The sequence below is a fragment of the Gadus morhua genome, chromosome 9 (assembly GCF_902167405.1).
Source record: "Gadus morhua chromosome 9, gadMor3.0, whole genome shotgun sequence".
NCBI lineage: Eukaryota > Metazoa > Chordata > Actinopteri > Gadiformes > Gadidae > Gadus > Gadus morhua.
Genome location: NC_044056.1, coordinates 12,822,164 through 12,841,108, shown reverse-complemented (window position 1 = coordinate 12,841,108; position 18,945 = coordinate 12,822,164). Strand labels below are relative to the sequence as shown.

Here is an 18,945-nt window from a genome sequence, read left to right as displayed (position 1 = left end):
ACACTTTAATCCCACAGTCACACACGTATCCCAACAGGATTGGGCAGCCTATCAAATGACAACCTTAACGCCATCACTCTTATGAGTGGCACTGAAGAGCAGCGGTAATCAACGATAGAGGATAGAAACACATGGCCTGGATTCAGATCAGTACCAATAGGGATTGTGTGTGTGGAGATAGATGTTTAGTGCTCAGTGTGTGTGGAGATATATGTTTAATGCTCAGTGTGTGTGGGGATAGATGTTTAATGCTCAGTTTGTGTGGGGGAAGATGTTTAATGCTCAATGTGTGTGGGGATAGATGTTTAATGCTCAGTGTGTGGGAAAGATGTTTAATGCTCAGTGTGTGTGTGTGGGGATAGTTGTTTAATGCTCAGTGTGTGTGGGGATAGATATTTAATGATCAGTGTGTGTGGGGATAGATGTTCAGTGTGTTTGGGGATAGAGACCTCCTGTGGGATTAATAAACAAGTTTGATCTTTTCTTACCAAACCACATGATGACATTCAGATGAGGAGGGGGACAGAGGGGGGGACAGACACACACACAAACACACACATGCACACACACGCACAAAGACACACACACACACACACAAAGACACACACAAGTGCGCACACAGGCACAGAGACACAGAGAAACAAATGCCAACAGACCAAAGCCGGCAGTTACCCAGTAAAACAGCAACAACTCATCACAGGGAGAAGTCCAAACATTCAACGGCTGGTTGAGCAGGCGGTGTGCCATGTTATTGTGAGTCTGTCTGTCTGTCCGTCCATCTGTCTGTCCGTCCGCCTATCTGTCTGTGTGTGTCCTCCTCACCTGGCCCCCCATGGAGAGGGCGTGTGTGCAGCAGACACCTCAATAGAACCACTGCTACCGCACGCTGAAGCTCCGCTGACCACCTCTTCCCCTCCTCCTCCCAACTCCTCCACCCCCTCCTCGCTCTGCTGGTTCCCCCGATTACCCCCCCCCCCCCCCCCCCCAGTCCAATCTCCCCAGTAAACCAGGAGGGCAGAACAACACACTGTGAGGGGCGGGGAGGGGGGGGGGAACCTCATCAGCTCCTCTGCACAGCGTCAGGGGTGTGTGTGTGTGTGTGTGTGTGTGTGTGTGTGTGTGTGTGTGTGTGTGTGTGTGTGTGTGTGTGTGTGTGTGTGTGTGTGTGTGTGTGTGCATTTTTTAGATTGAACCGAAAATGCACATCCTTGGTACAGAAAACAACAAATATAGCTGTGAAGAAGTTTAAGTGCGGACAGACAACACCCAACCTGCCTGTCCTCTCCCCTCCCCTCTCCTCTCATGTCTCCTCCTCTCCTCTCCTCTCCTCCCCCCCCCAAGGAGGTCAGTGACTCACGTTGGGCCAGGGCCCGGTCCTTCCTGAAGGCTCCGCTGTAGTCCAGCTGGTAGTTTTTCACCTGGAAGCCAGGTATGCAGGCCCTGCCCCCTCCACGGTCCTCCTGGGCTTGGCCATGGAACATCTGGGAACACAGCAGGGTCAAAGGTCAAGTACTGTAGAACACTGAGGTCCACCACTGACGTTAACATCGATGACCCCTGAGCTCCCCTATCGGAATGACCCCTGACCTTTGACCCTGAGAGCTTCCTTATCTGTATGACCCCTGGCCTTTAACCCCGAGAGCTTCCATATCTGAAATCCCTGATCTTAGACCCTGAGAGCTCCCCTATCCCAACCCCTCGGTCTGAAGGAGTCGTCTCCAACTTAACTCCGCCCCTCTTGTCTCCCGGCCGCTTGTTGCTCCACCCCCAGAGCAGCTTGTGTTGTTGTTCTGCTCCAGAGGTGGTATTCGAATAAAGTTAAATTGATTATATCTCATCTGGTTGATGACATCAGAAGGTCCAACAACCAATCAGTTCCATGCACACCTCTATAAAATCCACGTTCCCGTTGCTCTTCTAAACGCTGTAACTTTAGATTCCCCCCAGCATATTGAACGGTTCTGATCAATGGCAGTATTGATCAGAGAGCCTCCAGCGGTGGGTTGATGCAGGAAGAGAAGAGAAGGGGTCAGCGGAGGTGAGGAGGATCATCTGGTATCACTCCTCAGGACAGACCTCAGACCGCTGGCTCACTGAGCAGCACAACCACAGCCAATGAGCAGAGGGGCTGGGCGAGGGAGAGAGAGAGGGAGGGAGGGAGGGAGGGAGGGAGGGAGGGAGAGAGAGAGAAGGAGGGGGAGAGAGAAGGAGGGAGGGAGAGAGTGAGGGGGGGAGAGCAGGAAGGAGAAGGAGGCTGGGCTAGGGAGATAAAGAGAAGGAGGGGGAGAGAGGCTGGGCTAGGGAGATAGAAAGAGAGGGAGGGAGGGAGAGAGAGAGAAAGAGGGGGAGAGAGATGGATGGAGAGAGAGAGTGAGGGAGGGAGGAGAGGCTCAGCGAGGGAGAGAGTGAGGGAGGGAGAGAAAGAGAGAAGGAGGTACAGAGGAAAGGTGTAGGGGAGAGAGGAAGGGCCAAAAGGGTGAATCTTTCACTTCCAAATCAGGTGTACAGCGACAGGGTAATGTAACATCTCCGTGGAGACCATGATCTCTGCCACTATGTGAACACGTGTGTGTGCGTGCATTTTTGTTTGAGAATGTGTGTACATGTTTGAGAGGATGTGCATGCGTGTGCTTGTGTGTTTGAGAACATGAACGTGTGTGTTCGTGTGTGAGAGGGTGTGCGTGCGTGTGTGTTTGAGAACGTGTGCGTGTGTAAGAGCGTGTGCGTGTGTGCGTATGCTGGTGTATTTATATACCTGCCCTGCACTAACCCTACGACTCATACCCCTGCAGCCACAGGTGTTATTTATAGAACTCTGTGTACCGTACAACCTGTATTCTATTAAACACAGAAAGGTGTGTGTGTGTGTGTGTGTGTGTGTGTGTGTGTGTGTGTGTGTGTGTGTGTGTGTGTGTGTGTGTGTGTGTGTGTGTTTGTGTGTGTGTGTGTGTGTGTGTGTGTGTGTGTGTGTGATTGAGAAGAGGGAGTGAGAGCCTTGGGTCAACAGAAAGGTCAAACTAATTCGACTGTTTGAGACACTTTGGCTTTCCAGGAATCCGACAATAACAAACAACAATACTGAGCTGGATCCACTTATGTTCTTCAGGAGAACAAATCCAGTTTCCCCCCTACGCGATCCGGTCTGCCCCCCCCCCCCCCCGCCCCACGCTGATCCCACCTCACCACACTGCAGGAACAAGTCTATCGGCTCAGCATCGCTCACAGGGAGTGGTCCGATAAGAATAGGGGGTGGATGGGGGGGGGGGGGAGTATCACCGCGGCGACAGGGAGGTCAGCCTCAGTATTGAGGTGTGTTGTTTGGTTTTCTCCTTATCGAGCGTCCCCGTACCTCAGGCCTGACCTCAATCAACCCCTGGACGCCTCCTTCACCTCCTGCTGCTCCTGCTCTTTGTTTTATCTCCTCCTCCTCCTCGCTCGCTCCCTCTTTCTTCTCCTGTCACTTCTCTCTCTCTCTCTCTCTTTCTCTCTCTTTAGCGTGTCATGCTCTCTCGCCCACCCAAACCAATACACCGATCCACATCTCTCCACCCCCTGACCTCCCCGTCTCTGGCTGAACGCTTCACTCACGGTTTATGCTGTGAGACACTCCGACCCCCACCAGCCCCCCCTCGACCCCATGGAGGGACCTGCTAACGGTCGGGCCGCACGGAGAATCTGATCAAACGTTTATTAACATCCACCGAAGAGTTGAATCTCCAAACGCAATCCATCCTGTGTGCAGCACAAACCTCTACGACGTCACGTGATCATTAATAATTACTAAAGCGAAGCCTTGATACCTTCAGGTCAATTCAAGGAGCTCGATGCGTCTCTGGAAATATAAATGGAAAAACATTCTACCCATGAAACCTCTGTTTGCTTTGTGTTTGTAATTGTGCGTTGCTTAGAACAACTTCCTCCCTCACATCTTCCATTACCACGGTCTGAATGCAGAATCAGACTCTGGGTCGCATGTTCACCACGTGGACCAGCAGAGATCAGTTCAGTAGGTCTACCTCAGCACCCGTAAGAGAGACCGCGGGGCCAGACCGGTCCAGGGGGGTTAGACCGGTCAAGGGGGGCCAGATCAGTCCAGGGGGGCTAGCCCTGTCCAGGGGGGTAAGACCGGTCCAGGGGGGGTTAGGCCGGTCCAGGGGGGGTTAGACTAGTCCAGGGGGGGTTAGACCGGTCCAGGGGGGGTTAGACCGGTCCAGGGGGGGTTAGACTAGTCCAGGGGGGGTTAGACCGGTCCAGGGGGGGTTAGCTCGGTCCAGGGGGGGTTAGACCGGTCCAGGGGGGGTTAGACCGGTCCAAGGGGGGTTTGACCGGTCCAGGGGGGCCAGATCAGTCCAGGGGGGCTAGCCCTGTCCAGGGGGGTTAGACCGGTCCAGGGGGGGTTAGACCAGTCCAGGAGGGCAAGTCCTGGATTTATTCCCAGACTGTTGCCCTACGACCGACCAGAATTTGGTGGCGGAGGTGGTGGAGGTGGTGGAGGTGGTGGAGGTGGTGCTGGTATGTGGTGTGTGTGTGTGTGTACATGTTCTGCATGTTGGCTTGTGTAGGACTCCAGACCCATGGCCATGTACTAAGGTTCCTCACAACAAGTTCCTCCCCAAGTAGCGATGGTTCAGCTAATGTTATTCTTGGAAGGCCGAATGTCATTACGCTAAATAACTGAACGCTATTTATCAGTTGCTTTGATTAATTATATTATTGTCAATAAGTTAACACAAGTCGATTTTAATCTTCATTACGTGTAAACAAAAAATGAATTACAATTACCATACACGCGTTAATTGTTATTTTATTGTTGTTGCATCGCACCACGTTTCCCCGTGTTAGGAATGAGATGATGATGATGATCGTTTAATGGCCTAATGGCGTTTTCCCCTGCAGCTGATTGTGTATCACAGGCCGTTAACCTACGGCGGGTTCAGGATGTACAAAAATCCATCACTGCGTCAACATCCTCAGACGCGCCGAACTGGGTTCAGAGCGGACGGACAGAAGATCATGTGGAGTTAATCACGTTTGATCTATTCTCATCAGATTAGTAGATGAGCCCTTAATAAAATCAACCCGTGTCAGCCAGTGTGGAGCAGCATGGGACCCTGACAGGCGATCAGCCAGAAGAGGGTTCAATAAAGACTCCATCGATGTCAAACTCCGCTCCTAACAGCTAGCATCAAAGAGCTGAGGACCTGATCAGTGGTGGGCTGGGTCTGTCAGCGAGGCAGGACAGAGGCTCTGAGGGGCTAGGCTGTGAGGCTGTGAGGCTGAGAGGCTGTGAGGCTAGGCTGTGAGGCTGTGAGGCTAGGCTGTGAGGCTGTGAGGCTAGGCTGTGAGGCTAGGCTGTGAGGCTGTGAGGCTAGGCTGTGAGGCTGTGAGGCTAGGCTGTGAGGCTGTGAGGCTGTGAGGCTTTGAGGCTGTGAGGCAGTGATGCTAGGCTGTGAGGCTAGGCTATGCGGCTGTAAGGCTAGGTTGTGAGGCTGTGAGGCTTGCGGCTGTGAGGCTGTGAGGCAGTGATGCTAGGCTGTGAGGCAGTGATGCTAGGCTGTGAGGCAGTGATGCTAGGCTGTGAGGCTGGCGGCTGTGAGGCTGTGAGGCAGTGATGCTAGGCTGTGAGGCAGTGATGCTAGGCTGTGAGGCAGTGATGCTAGGCTGTGAGGCTGTGAGGCCCTGCCAGACACAGTGAATGCTTGTCTCTATGGGCCCGTAGTTGATAAATATGTCACGCACGAGTGAGAGAGTGAGAGTGAGAGTGAGAGAGAGAGAGCGTTCAACTCAGGTTGTGTGTAACTGTGTGTGACAATGACAAAACTATTTTTTGCTGTCTGTCTGTCTGTCTGTCTGTCTGTCTGTCTGTCTGTCTGTCTGTCTGTCTGTCTGTCTGTCTGTCTGTCTGTCTGTCTGTCTGTCTGTCTGTCTGTGTGTGTGTTACCCCAGACCAACAGTGAGTTGACAGAGGCCGCGTGTCTCCATTGCAGAAAGGAAGGTGGAGGTTGGTGGAGGAGAGAGGAGGAGGGAGGAGGGAGGAGGGGGAGGAGGAGGGAGGAGGGGGGTGGAGGAGGGAGGAGGGGGGAGGGTGGAGGAGGAGAGAGGAGGGAGGAGGAGGGGGGAGGAGGGAGGAAGAGGAGGCTGGAGGAGAGAGGAGGAGGGAGGAGGAGGGGGGAGGAGAGGAGACCCCGTGGTGGAGACCCTGTACCCAGTGGTGAGGTATGTTCATCATGAGCTGCGTGATAACCGATGGCTCTGGTCCACATTGAACTGGGCTCCTGAACCAACCTGTCATCCGCTCTGCTCCTCAGAGCCGCTTAATCAAACGCTCACCAGTCAAACGTTCACCAGTCAAACGTTCACCAGTCAAACGCTCACCAGTCAAACATTCACCAGTCAAACATTCACCAGTCAAACGTTCACCAGTCAAACGTTCACCAGTCAAACGCTCACCAGTCAAACACTCCCCTGAGCCGAGGGGCTGAGCGGACCCCTGGGAACACCACAGCTCCTGTTTGGGAGCACTCCTCTGAAGTCCCTCTGAAGCAGAGAGCGGAGTTTGTTTCTTGGCTCAGAAGGCAGAACAACAGTTCACTAGATATTAAAACGTATTGCTCCTTTAAGAGAGGCTTTGTGTTCGTAAAAAGCACAGTGAGGCTTCTCTCCTTTTCTAACCCACTTATTGGTCAGAGGTGGAAGCACCTCTCAAACGTGTCGCCTGGCAACTCACAAACGGATGAATGCCTTCTGATGAAGGGTCATGCCATCTCAACGCGAGGAGCCATAAGGGGCCAATTTGATCTGGGAAAGTGAAACGGTGAACTGCTCCCCCTCCCTGGAGCACAGAGAGCAGAGTAGAGAGCAGAGCAGAAGGTTCCCGGACGTGGGAACCGAGCGAGAAGATCCTGAAGGAATCTGAGGATCTGAATGAAGTAAATAACCCTTACACCATCACCATCACTTAACATCACCATTACCTAACATCACCATCCCCTAACATCACCTAACATCACATCGCCTAACATTTCATCGGAGGACCAACCAAACCTTTTCTGATACATCAGACACACACAAAACACACACACACACACACACACACACACACATAAAGAGACCAATCCGTCCATCTTGTGTCTGAGCTCACAGCTGAGTGTGTGTGTGTGTGCGAGTGCAAGCTTGTTTGTGTACGTGTGTGCTCGTATTCAACTCTGTGTGTGACTGTGTGTGACAATTGGACTAATTACTGGTTGCGTAGGAGGGGGCAGGGGTCACAGTAGTCGACAACTCCAGGCAGTTCTCATCTGCCTGGAGGGAAACCAAAATGAATCAGAGACCCTAGTCTCTGGCCCCGGTCCCAGTCAGCCATACTGGTCTGTGAGTCACACCCGAGGTGTGAACATCCCAATCACGCCAACGTGTTGTTTCTATGGTAACGAATGGGCCCTAACTGCCGCCGTGAACAAAGAGAGAGACTGCTGTGACCTTGGAGAGAGAGAGAGAGAGAGAGAGAGAGAGAGAGAGAGAGAGAGAGAGAGAGAGAGAGAGAGAGAGAGAGAGAGAGAGAGAGAGAGACTATAGATGGACAGAGACTGAGGGGACAGCAGGCCAGACATGGACCCCAGTAGGCTGTGTTCGCTGTAACCGGCCCCCCACAACAGATGGCCACACACTCATTCAGCCAGCTCTAAATATGGCAGCAGAACGTCCATATGCAGAACACACACACACACAGAGAGAGAGAGAGAGAGAGAGAGAGAGAGAGAGAGAGAGAGAGAGAGAGAGAGAGAGAGAGAGAGAGAGAGAGAGAGAGAGAGAGAGAGAGAGAGAGAGAGAGAGAGAGAGAGAGAGAGAGAGAGAGAGAGAGAGAGAGAGAGAGCAGGAGGAGATGGGAGGATGATGAATCGGCCCTGGAAGACTGACGAGTGTCTCCTCTCTGGGTCTCCACCGGCCCCAACAGAAGGTTTCATTGTGTTACTCAGTTTGTTCCTCACATATGGAGAAGAGCAGCATGAGCATGAATTCATATTCATAAAGCATCGCTCTTACATGCAGACACGCACACACCAGCCGACCTGCGTGTGTGTGTAGGCTAAACATACATCTACACTGAAATGAGAGTGACCACACACACACACACACACACACACACACACACACACACACACACACACACACACACACACACACACACACACACACACACACACACACACACACACACACACACACACTCACACAAACACAGCAGACAGCAGACAGGAGGAGCAGGAAGAACAGACCACCTATGGGGGCAGCGGGGAGGCTGGAGATGTGATTGGCCACATTATATTCTAGGCTTATTTCCCGGACCACGAGACGATTCAGATCCTGATGAACACACGGAGACATGAGGTGAAACGTGGGGATAAATGATGAGTTGGAATGTTAAAGATGTGAGCCACATGACTTCGGCCTGTCAAAGACCTCCTGCCTCAGCCTCAAGGCTCCCTGTCAACAGCCTCTGACTCAGGCAGCTCCTGACTCCCATTCAGCTCAATCCCACTCTGCTCCAACGGTGGTTCATTCCTCCAGGGATCTCCTTCAGTCAGTTGGAATGAATCAAAACAACTGAATGAACAAAAGCCACCGTTCAGGAAATAAATCAACATTCATCCATTCAACCAACCCTTCATCATCCATCTAATGTACCAAACACCCGATACAACCAGCTAACCACCAGCCACTAACCAACTAACCACCAGCCACTAAGCACCCCTCATCCCTCATCCATCTAATGAACCAAACACCCAATACATCGAAGACGTGTTTCTTAACTTCTGACAGGATTTGGAGAAGTTTCATTTATGAACAACGCGCTCAGCAATATGAGTTAGGTGGGGTTGTGTGTTATAGGTGGGGTTGCGTGGAGGTGGGTGTGTGTTATAGGTGGGGTTGGGTGGAGGGGGGTATGTGTGTTATAGGTGGGGTTGGGTGGAGGGGGTATGTGTGTTATAGGTGGGGTTGGGTGGAGGGGGTATGTGTGTTATAGGTGGGGTTGGGTGGAGGAGGGGGTATGTGTGTTATAGGTGGGGTTGGGTGGAGGGGGTATGTGTGTTATAGGTGGGGTTGGGTGGAGGAGGGGGTATGTGTGTTATAGGTGGGGTTGGGTGGAGGAGGGGGTATGTGTGTTATAGGTGGGGTTGGGTGGAGGAGGGGGTATGTTTGTTATAGGTGGGGTTGGGTGGAGGAGGGGGTATGTGTGTTATAGGTGGGGTTGGGTGGAGGGGGTATGTGTGTTATAGGTGGGGTTGGGTGGAGGAGGGGGTATGTGTGTTATAGGTGGGGTTGGGTGGAGGAGGGGGTATGTGTGTTATAGGTGGGGTTGGGTGGAGGAGGGGGTATGTGTGTTATAGGTGGGGTTGGGTGGAGGGGGGTATGTGTGTTATAGGTGGGGTTGGGTGGAGGAGGGGGTATGTGTGTTATAGGTGGGGTTGGGTGGAGGAGGGGGTATGTGTGTTATAGGTGGGGTTGGGTGGAGGGGGGTATGTGTGTTATAGGTGGGGTTGGGTGGAGGGGGTATGTGTGTTATAGGTGGGGTTGGGTGGAGGAGGGGGTATGTGTGTTATAGGTGGGGTTGGGTGGAGGGGGTATGTGTGTTATAGGTGGGGTTGGGTGGAGGAGGGGGTATGTGTGTTATAGGTGGGGTTGGGTGGAGGGGGGTATGTGTGTTATAGGTGGGGTTGGGTGGAGGGGGGTATGTGTGTTATAGGTGGGGTTGGGTGGAGGGGGGGTATGTGTGTTATAGGTGGGGTTGGGTGGAGGGGGGTATGTGTGTTATAGGTGGGGTTGGGTGGAGGGGGGTAGCGATGTGATGAATCATGAAACGCTGCATCAGACCTTGAAGACAGAGAACATTTCTGCAGAACATGTCACTCACACACACACACACACACACACACACACACACACACACACACGCCTAATGTCTCAGATAGCAGCCAGCCCTGACAGAACCAGGTCTGGGAGAGAGAACACAATTACAGAGGAGAGAGAGAGAGAGAGAGAGAGAGAGAGAGAGAGAGAGAGAGAGAGAGAGAGAGAGAGAGAGAGAGAGAGAGAGAGAGAGAGAGAGAATTGCGCTGATGCGAATGACAGGAGGATGATGTTATTGGAGCAGCAAGCAGCCTGCTGTGTTTCAGAGACAGCGATGTGTTGTGATATCTCTAATGAAAAGATGTTAATAATCCATCAGGCCGTCCGCAGGAGGTCTGGCTGCAGGAGGATCTAGAGGAAAGGTGTGAAGGGACCACTCTGATCAACACCGCCGGATACAGGGAGAGGTCTGAACATCAGGGGGAAGAGAGAGAGAGAGAGAGAGAGAGAGAGAGAGAGAGAGAGAGAGAGAGAGAGAGAGAGAGAGAGAGAGAGAGAGAGAGAGAGAGAGAGAGAGGGCTGTCAGCTGGAGGAGGAGGAGAAAGAGTTTGTATACAGCACAGAAAGGGGAGGAGCGGGAGCTGAGCTCCTTTTGTAAAAAGAGGTGAAGATATCTCTGGTCTCTGGTCTAATATAGGTATAACATTTCCAGTCAGATGTAAAGTTAAAGGCTCTTCAACAGAGGGTGAAGTCCTATAATAATTGTTGTGAACATGATCATTAATACGGCTCAGCACTAACTCTTTAAAGCCAGCTGTTTTAGTTTTGATTCATGTAAATAGCTGGCATTCATTAAAGTGAGAATCTGAAATCAATCATTCTTCAGCCTCGGTGTTAGGAGTATTAAACTAATATAGCCCCAACCATAATCCTCTAAACGTCGGTAAACAGAGAGGAGAGCTGTGGTTCGAATTGCAGCTCTGACTGGTTCTTCATCACAAAGGGACTCACAGGGAAAGCTCTGCAAGCCATCATACTCCCCTTTCCCTGGCACATCTCACCAACAAACTCATCTCTTTAATAGTTGTCATCTCCATTAAGCCCAGTGCCACAGTGAGATTCAATAAATTAACAAGTTAATTACGCATTAATTCAATAATCATGGCTTTGATTAACAACCCTGTTGAGATCTCAGAACAAGGATCGGGGTTTCCCACGCACTGAGACAGGGGCAGGCAGGTAATTAAAGGAGGACCGGGGGCGGAGACACCAGGGAGGGGGAGACATGAGGGAGGGGGAGACGGGAGGGGGAGAGAGGAGGGGGAGACGTCCTTCTTGATTGAATGAAGGCGACACAGGCCGTGCATGTCAAGAAGATTTGAAGACAGAAGAAATAGAACTGGTCAATTTATTGATTTATTTTTTACAATACAATAAGAAAACAAAGCACTAATATAAACAAATGTAGACGTTAAGGGTAAATGCTAAACAAAATGCTAAATGTAAGGAGATGACACGACAAACACAACAACAACAACAACAAATAGTGCAAACAAATATATATGGTATAAACAGCATAAAGACTAGTCTAAACAGCAATAGACTAGTCTATTTCTAAGTTAAATCCTTGGACTGACACACAAACACACACACACACACAGCTTTTCCTCCTCCTCCTCTTCTCTGATGTGAAGGGGCATATTAAATGACAACACTGTAAGGAGTGTGCACGTTCAGCAGTGTGCACATTCAGGAGTGTGCACGGTCAGGAGTGTGCACGGTGAAGACTGTGCATGTGAGGAGGCTGCACGGTCAGGAGTGTGCACGGTCAGCAGTGTTCATGGTGAGGAGTCTGCACGGTCAGGAGTGTGCACGTGAAGAGTATGCACGGTCAGGAGTGTGCACGTGACGAGTGTGTACGGTCAGGAGTGTGCACGGTGAAGAGTATGCACGGTGAGGAGTGTCCACGGTCAGGAGTGTGCACGGTGAGGAGTGTACACAGTCAGGAGTGTGCAAGGTGAAGAGTGTGCACCCGTGAAGACTGTGCACACTGTTCCTCGTCAATACCAGCGCCATGCAGCCTGAGATGCTCTCTTAACTTCTCAAACAAACATCTCAAAGTGTAGACAATCTCTTCTGGTTGGAATGTCCTGCAGGTCAAGATGGTTCACGTGTCAGTAGACCGTTTAGTAGCTTTGACAACGTTCTCTTCCTGCTTTGTGGAGCACGTCCATGAGATTAAGCTCAAGATTTTTTGTAATGGTTGTGTGTGTCAGTGTGTGTCAGTGTGTGTCACCATGTGTCACTGTGTGTTTTAGTGTGTCAGTGTGTGTCACTGTGCCTACATGTGTATATGTGCACACATGTGTGTTTAGTGCTGGCCGTTGGAACAGGTCCAGACAGTGTGTGTCAATGAGTGTTCGTGTGTGTCAGTGTGTGTGTCAGGGTGTGTATGTCCATGTGTGTCAGTGTGTTAGTGCTAGTGTTGGCCTTTGGAACAGGTCCAGACAATGTGTGTGTCAGTGTGTGTCTGTGTGTGACACTGTGCCCACATGTGTTTTAGTATTGGCTGTTGGAACAGGTCCAGACAGCGTGTGCGTCAATGTGTGTGTCAGTGTGTGTCGGTGTGTGTCAGTGTGTGTGTTAGTGTTGGCCATTGGAACAGGTCCAGACGTGGGGGTTCGGTGTAGAAGCCACAGCGGTCCCAGATGTGTTTCCCCGTCTGCTCCACCCTGAAGCTGGTTTAATGTATTCAACTGGAGGGGAGGAGGCTCAGGGGACAGAGGAGAAGGAGATATAGGGAGTAGGAGGAGGAGGAGGAGGAGACAGAGGGAGGAGGAGGAGGAGGAGATAGAGGAGATAGAGGGAGGAGGAGATAGAGGAGATAGAGGGAGGAGGAGATAGAGGAGATAGAGGGAGGAGGAGGAGGAGGAGGAGGAGGAGGAGGAGGAGGAGGAGGAGGAGACGGAGGGAGGAGGAGGAGGAGATAGAGGGAGGAGGAGCTGACAGAGGAGCTCTTCAGCTCCCCGTCTCACACGTCAGTGCTCCTGTCTCACTCTCCAACGCTCCCGTCTCACTCTTCAGTGCCTTCCTCACTATTCATCGCCTGTCTCACTCCTCAATGCTCCGGTCTCACTCCTTAATGCTCATGTCTCATTCATCAGCTTTCCTGCTTCACCCACTCTTGTCTCACTCCTAATATCTCATGTAGGGCTGCACGATTATGGGAAAAATCGTGATCACGATTATTTTGGTCAATATTGAATTCAAGATTATTCAAACGATTCTTTTTCAGCTAGAAAACATGTTTGATTTTTTTTTTGTAACTCAGAAGGTCGAAATTTCGCCTTAAAAACACACAAAATGGTCAAAAAGAAAATTTTCCAATCTATAGTGATATACAGATATGTATCCATTAAAAAATTAAAAAAAACATTAAAAAAAACAAACTCCTGTCTCACTCCTTAACACTCCTGTCTTACTCGCTGCATCTATGAATCTCATTAGAACCTGGTTCATCAATAACCGGAGTACAGAACCTACAACCCCGACAATGACATCATTAGAACCTCACCAAGCCTAACAGACCACATCAACCTGGTCAGAGGAAACATGTAACAGGTCACCACAAACACACACACACACACACACACACACACACACACACACACACACACACACACACACACACACACACACACACACACACACACACACACACACACAGGTAGACAGAGAGGTAGACCACTCTGATGAAGGGTGTGCCCCTGTGATGGATGTGTGAGTGAGTGAGTGGTGGTCTGGTGATGATGTCCCCCATCCCCCACAGCCTCGCTGCCTCCACTCTGTGCATGCAGGCAGCCGTCCATTAGGAGGAAGAGGAGGAGGGATGAAGAGCGGGTTAACCTTGCTGTGAGGAGGCGAGCACTCCCCTAACAGATTAAGGAGGCGGCGGCCTCCGGACGGCTCCGCCCCCTGGCCTCGTTGCCGCACAGTGTGACGGAGGAGACACACGGGCCATAAAACACCACCTTAGTTTGACCGGCGGGGGACAGACGTCATGGGACTGCCCCACAGCAGGGTGGAGGCACCGTCACCACAGCAGGGTGGAGGGACCCTGACCGCCGTGGTGTTACCACAGCAGGGTGGAGGCACCGTCACCACCCTGGGCGGAGCCGACAACTCACTTTCTCCACCTGGCCGCTGCGCTCAAAGTCTAAAGCAAACCTTGACCCTGGCTGACTGAAGCTTCCAATCGGATCACTGCGCTGTTTGAGGTTCTGAACCCCAGCGGCGGTCTTCATCTCCTCTAAACGGTTGGCTGGCGGTAGAGTGAAGTCTGGGGGTGACCTCGCTGGGCGCTCAGCGTGGTCAAGGCCTTCCACATTAAGGCTTAGATCAACCTGATGCTTATTCAGGTTTAGATTAAAGTGACGGTTTATTCAGATGTAGATTAGCGTGAAGGTTATTCAGGTTTAGAACAAAGTGAGGATATTAAGGTTTACATTAGACTGAAGATTATTCAGATTTTGAGGTGTGAAGGTTATTCGCGTTAAGATTGAAGTGATTTATTCAGTGTTGCTGCTCTGCTTCTCGTGTGTTCTTCAGATCTGTGAGTAGACGTGGTCATGGTCTTCTGAAACGGATCGGTTTACAGATATGACTGAGCCTGGCAGGAGCTAAAATGCTAGCTGATTCTTTTCATCAAAGTTTAGAAAGGAGAGAGTAGAAGATAGAATCTCATAGCATTGCGTACCATTGCGTAGCTCGTAGCATTGCGTAGCATTGTTTCAAAGAATTGCGTGTGGTTTCATGGCCATTTTGCGTCCCGAGACCTAGCTATTTTGTTAAAGCCTCTCCAAGGAAACCTTTATCTCCAGAAATCTAGAAACCGTTCAGACATCAGCGTTGCAAGCACAACATAAAAGACTTAAGATCGAAGTGTGTGTGTGTGTGTCACAGTCACAAGCGCACACACACACTAACACACCACACACGCTTATCGGTTGTAATCAGAACGCAGTAGCAAGCGAGGCAGCGAAGCAGAAGACATCTGGATCGGGGACTTAAGAGCTTTTAAGGGAAGCGCTGATGGATACCTCCTGGAGGTCAGCTGGTTAAGGCAGCACACCCCTGGAGAGGACGGAGATCAGTGGAGACACGGCGGAGCCCCGAGGGCGGAGGGCAGAGTGGGCGGAGGCGGAGAGGGTGGAGAGGAGGAGAGGAGGAGAGGATGGAGAGGAGGAGATGTGGAGAGGGTGGAGAGGGTGGAGAGGCTGGAGAGGAGGGCGGAGGACAGAGGGAAGGTGGAGAGGGGGAAGAGGAGGGCGGAGGACAGAGGGGAGGTGGAGAGGGGGAAGAGGAGGGTGGAGGACAGAGGGGAGGTCGAGAGGGTGGAGAGGAGGGCAGACGAGGTGGAGAGGGTGGAGAGGAAGACGGAGGGGAGGTGGAGAGGGTGGAGGGGAGGGCAGAGGGGAGGTATAGGGTGGAGAGGAGGGCGAAGGAGTAGTGGCGAGGGGGGAGAGGGGAAGGAGGGGGAGGAGGGCAGAGGGGAGGTGGGGTCACTGGGTAATTCTTTGATTGCCATGAGGAGTGAGTTAGTGCATGTGAGATGTTTACTTCAGTTTGCTAAACATAAATCGGGTGGAGGACAACCTCGCCCGCAGTGGGGAACACATTTCATCCTCAACAAGCGAACTGGGACCAAACTCAAGGTAACCAAAGCAGATTGGACAAATCCCATTAGAGCGCTAAGCAGTAGAGGAAACATTAACAGCGGTTCTCCTCTGCAGAACACCAAAACACACTCCATAAACACTAATGACATGATTGGTGAAACGTCTCGTTAACCAACTGGAAATCACTGCAGCCAGGCAGGCAGGAGACAGGTAAGGCTACGTCACTACAGGGATGGAGGAATGGATGAAGTACATATAGCACTATACTATATTCAGTACTGGATGGGGTACTAGATCAAGTACTAGATGCAGTCCTAGATGGAGTACTGAGTACTAGTTCCAGTACTAGATGGTAAAACACTCCTTTAACGAACAACCTCTTTTCATAAAGACTTCTATTTTATTACAATTTTTTTTTCTTTTTTTGCGTTCCCATTTCATGTGTCCTTGAAAGTTGCTCATAGTTTGAGTTATTCATTCAGGAGTTAATAATTAATAATGGAAAGTCTTAGCGGGCAAGTGGAAAAAATGAACCTCTTCTAGACTAATGCGGCGTTCGACCTGAACCATCCTGGAGAACCAACCTCTACCTGTTCCTTAATGACCTGTCTCTGGACTGTCTAAACCCTACCTGCTCCTTGATGACCTGTCTCTGGACTGTCTAACTTCTACCTGCTCCTTGATGACCTGTCTCTGTACCGTCTAACCCCTACCTGCTCCTTAATGACCTGTCTCTGTACTGTCTAACCCCTATCTGCTCCTTAATGACCTGTCTCTGTACCGTCTAACCCCTACCTGCTCCTTAATGACCTGTCTCACCCCTATCTGCTCCTTAATGACCTGTCTCTGGACTGCCTGCTCTTTAATGACCTGTCTCTGTAGTGACTAGCCCCTACCTGCTCCCTAATTACCTGTCTCTGTACTGTCTAACCTCTACTGCTCCCTAATGACCTGTCTCTGTACTGTCTAACCCCTACCTGCTCCCTAATGACCTGTCTCTGTACTGTCTAACCCCTACCTGCTCCCTAATGACCTGTCTCTGTACTGTCTAACCCCTGCTCCCTAATGACCTGTCTCTGTACTGTCTAACCATCGGAGACAAAGGAACCATCTGCCCCGAGACGCCAGGCTGTGGTTCCTAGAGCAGTGTCTTCGCCAAGCGAGTCGCCAAACACTCAGCTCTCTCTCTCTGCTGGAGGACAACGATGGCCCAATCCCAATGTCCGGACTCACGGACTCACAGACTTTATTGCGCGTTCTCGCGAAATTATTAAGGCTTTAGGGCTGTCCCAATGTCGAATTCCAAAGGGCCTGAGGGTTTGAGTCCACACTTATCGAGCGCTTTCAGTGAGTCCGCATCAGTGCAGACTTCACCAAAGGGAATTAACCACAGTTCAAAGCGTTGTTTAGCGTGACGTTTACCGCGTAGACCATAGGGAAATCCGGACATTAGGAAGGTAAACAACAAGACAACGCTACTGTCAATGCGCGACCAAATGGGAATTTCGGCCTCTTTTTAGTGAGCCGGATCATTTTGATCAGCCAATAATCACCTAAAATATTCAATACATCCTTTATACTGAAGTATTCAAAAGTAAAAATTATATTTTCTAACATCAATAAATTGCTGTAGCCGACTGTTTTCATTGCATTTACAAAAGAACAAAAAACAACAAAAAATGTGATTTCCCAACCCGGTAGGTGCCAGCAACATCTTTGTCATTAAACGTTGCCAAGGTTACATGTGCTCTCTCACTCACTTAGCACCTGAGATCAATTGAATCCATGAGTCCTTAGTCCTCAGTCCTCAGGGCTCACTTTGGGATTATGCCATGGACTCCATCGCTCACCTACTGATGTACAGGATCTGAAACATCCACAATCTACTGTGCCAGTGAACCCAAGAGCTTTATGAAGATCTTAGTATGTATTCTAGGATCATCAACAAAGTAGGTTATGCTATTATATCACTGTTACTTTAAAAGTGTAATCAAGAAAAAACTGGTGTACAATCCCTTTTTCCCAGTCTGTTCAGCCAATTTTGTGGGCGTTCTGCTCTGATCTCAGAATATGCATACATATACATACATACATACATACATACATACATACATACATACATACATACATACATACGTATGTATGTATGGATGTATGTATGTATGCATGCATATATGCATGCATTCAAGCATGCATGCATTCCTGTGACTCAGGAACCTAATATATGTCAGGCTCTGTCTAGGGAGCTGTTACTGTGATGGCAGTCAGAGTAAAACTCCACGGTGTGTGTGGGCCAACGTTAATACGCCAGCGGCTACTGGCTGCAAAAATATAGATTGCATAATTGCCGGGGGTTGTAACCATGGGGATGTCCTCTCCTACCTAGAACTCTGAGCCCAGACAGCGATTTGTAAGACCTAGTCTCTCCACTGGGTGTTGAACCAAGTCTCGCCACTGGGTGTAGAACCTAACCCAGTAAAACGTTTTGATCAGGACTACAAACCAGTACGACTTATTGATCATTAGGACTATAAACTAGTAGAACTTATTGATCATTAAGGCTAGCAACCAGGACAGCAACCAGGACAACTTATTGATCATTAGGACCACAACATTCCTCCTGGCACTTTCATCCGATATCTGCTCGTGAGAACCAGAGACCTTCTGCTGACCCTTCATGTCTTGGCTCCCAGCCTACAGACTGATGTCCCCCGTTTCTGTTTGGATAAATAAAATAGTTCCAGTCTTGAGCATTTTCTAAATGTCACGGAGAAACATTTAAACTGAATGGAAGCAGAAAGCGAAGAGCGTGAGATGACTCCTCCTTCCTGCGCCTGGAGACCCAACCACACACACACACACACACACACACACACACACACACACACACACACACACACACACACACACACACACACACACACACACACACACACACACACACACACACACACACACACACACACTCTGCCAGGTCCCGTCCACAAAGGGACGTTACAGGAAGTGGTCCGAGACGTCGGCGGCCAATGACACGCTGGCTTGGCTGCCTTCAGCCACTAAATGTCATCGTGGCGCGACACACCTGCTGGGGAGGTTCTGGTTCAGCCCGGCTGGACCCTGCTGGACCTGCCCACTACTGGACAGTGAACAAACGTTCATAACCGCTCAACAAACAGCTCAGAACCGCTCAACAAACAGCTCAGAACCGCTCATGAATAACAGCTCAGCGTCGATTTAGCAGCCTGGGAGGAAGCTGAACGTGACCCGTTGAGACGGAGGTGGACTCAGCTTCTCTGAAGACACCAAGGAGGACATGTCTTGGCTGAGCCCAGCGAGTTGGAGCGCACCACTCTCAGCAGCGCTCAGCTCAGCGGTTCTGCTCACCATTGAGCTCTAAAGATGTGCTTCAGTATTTTGC

General features: G+C 50.5%; 1 protein-coding gene across 1 annotated transcript in view; it reads right to left on the bottom strand.

Moving 5' to 3' along the window:
- The window catches only part of cdh13 (cadherin 13, H-cadherin (heart)), an 89,732-nt gene that overhangs the window by 64,412 nt on the left and 6,375 nt on the right, over nucleotides 1-18,945 (bottom strand). The window contains exon 2 of the mRNA XM_030367290.1: nucleotides 1,358-1,481. Within this exon, the coding sequence (XP_030223150.1) occupies nucleotides 1,358-1,481 (124 nt within the window). The remainder of the gene's footprint in view (nucleotides 1-1,357; nucleotides 1,482-18,945) is intronic.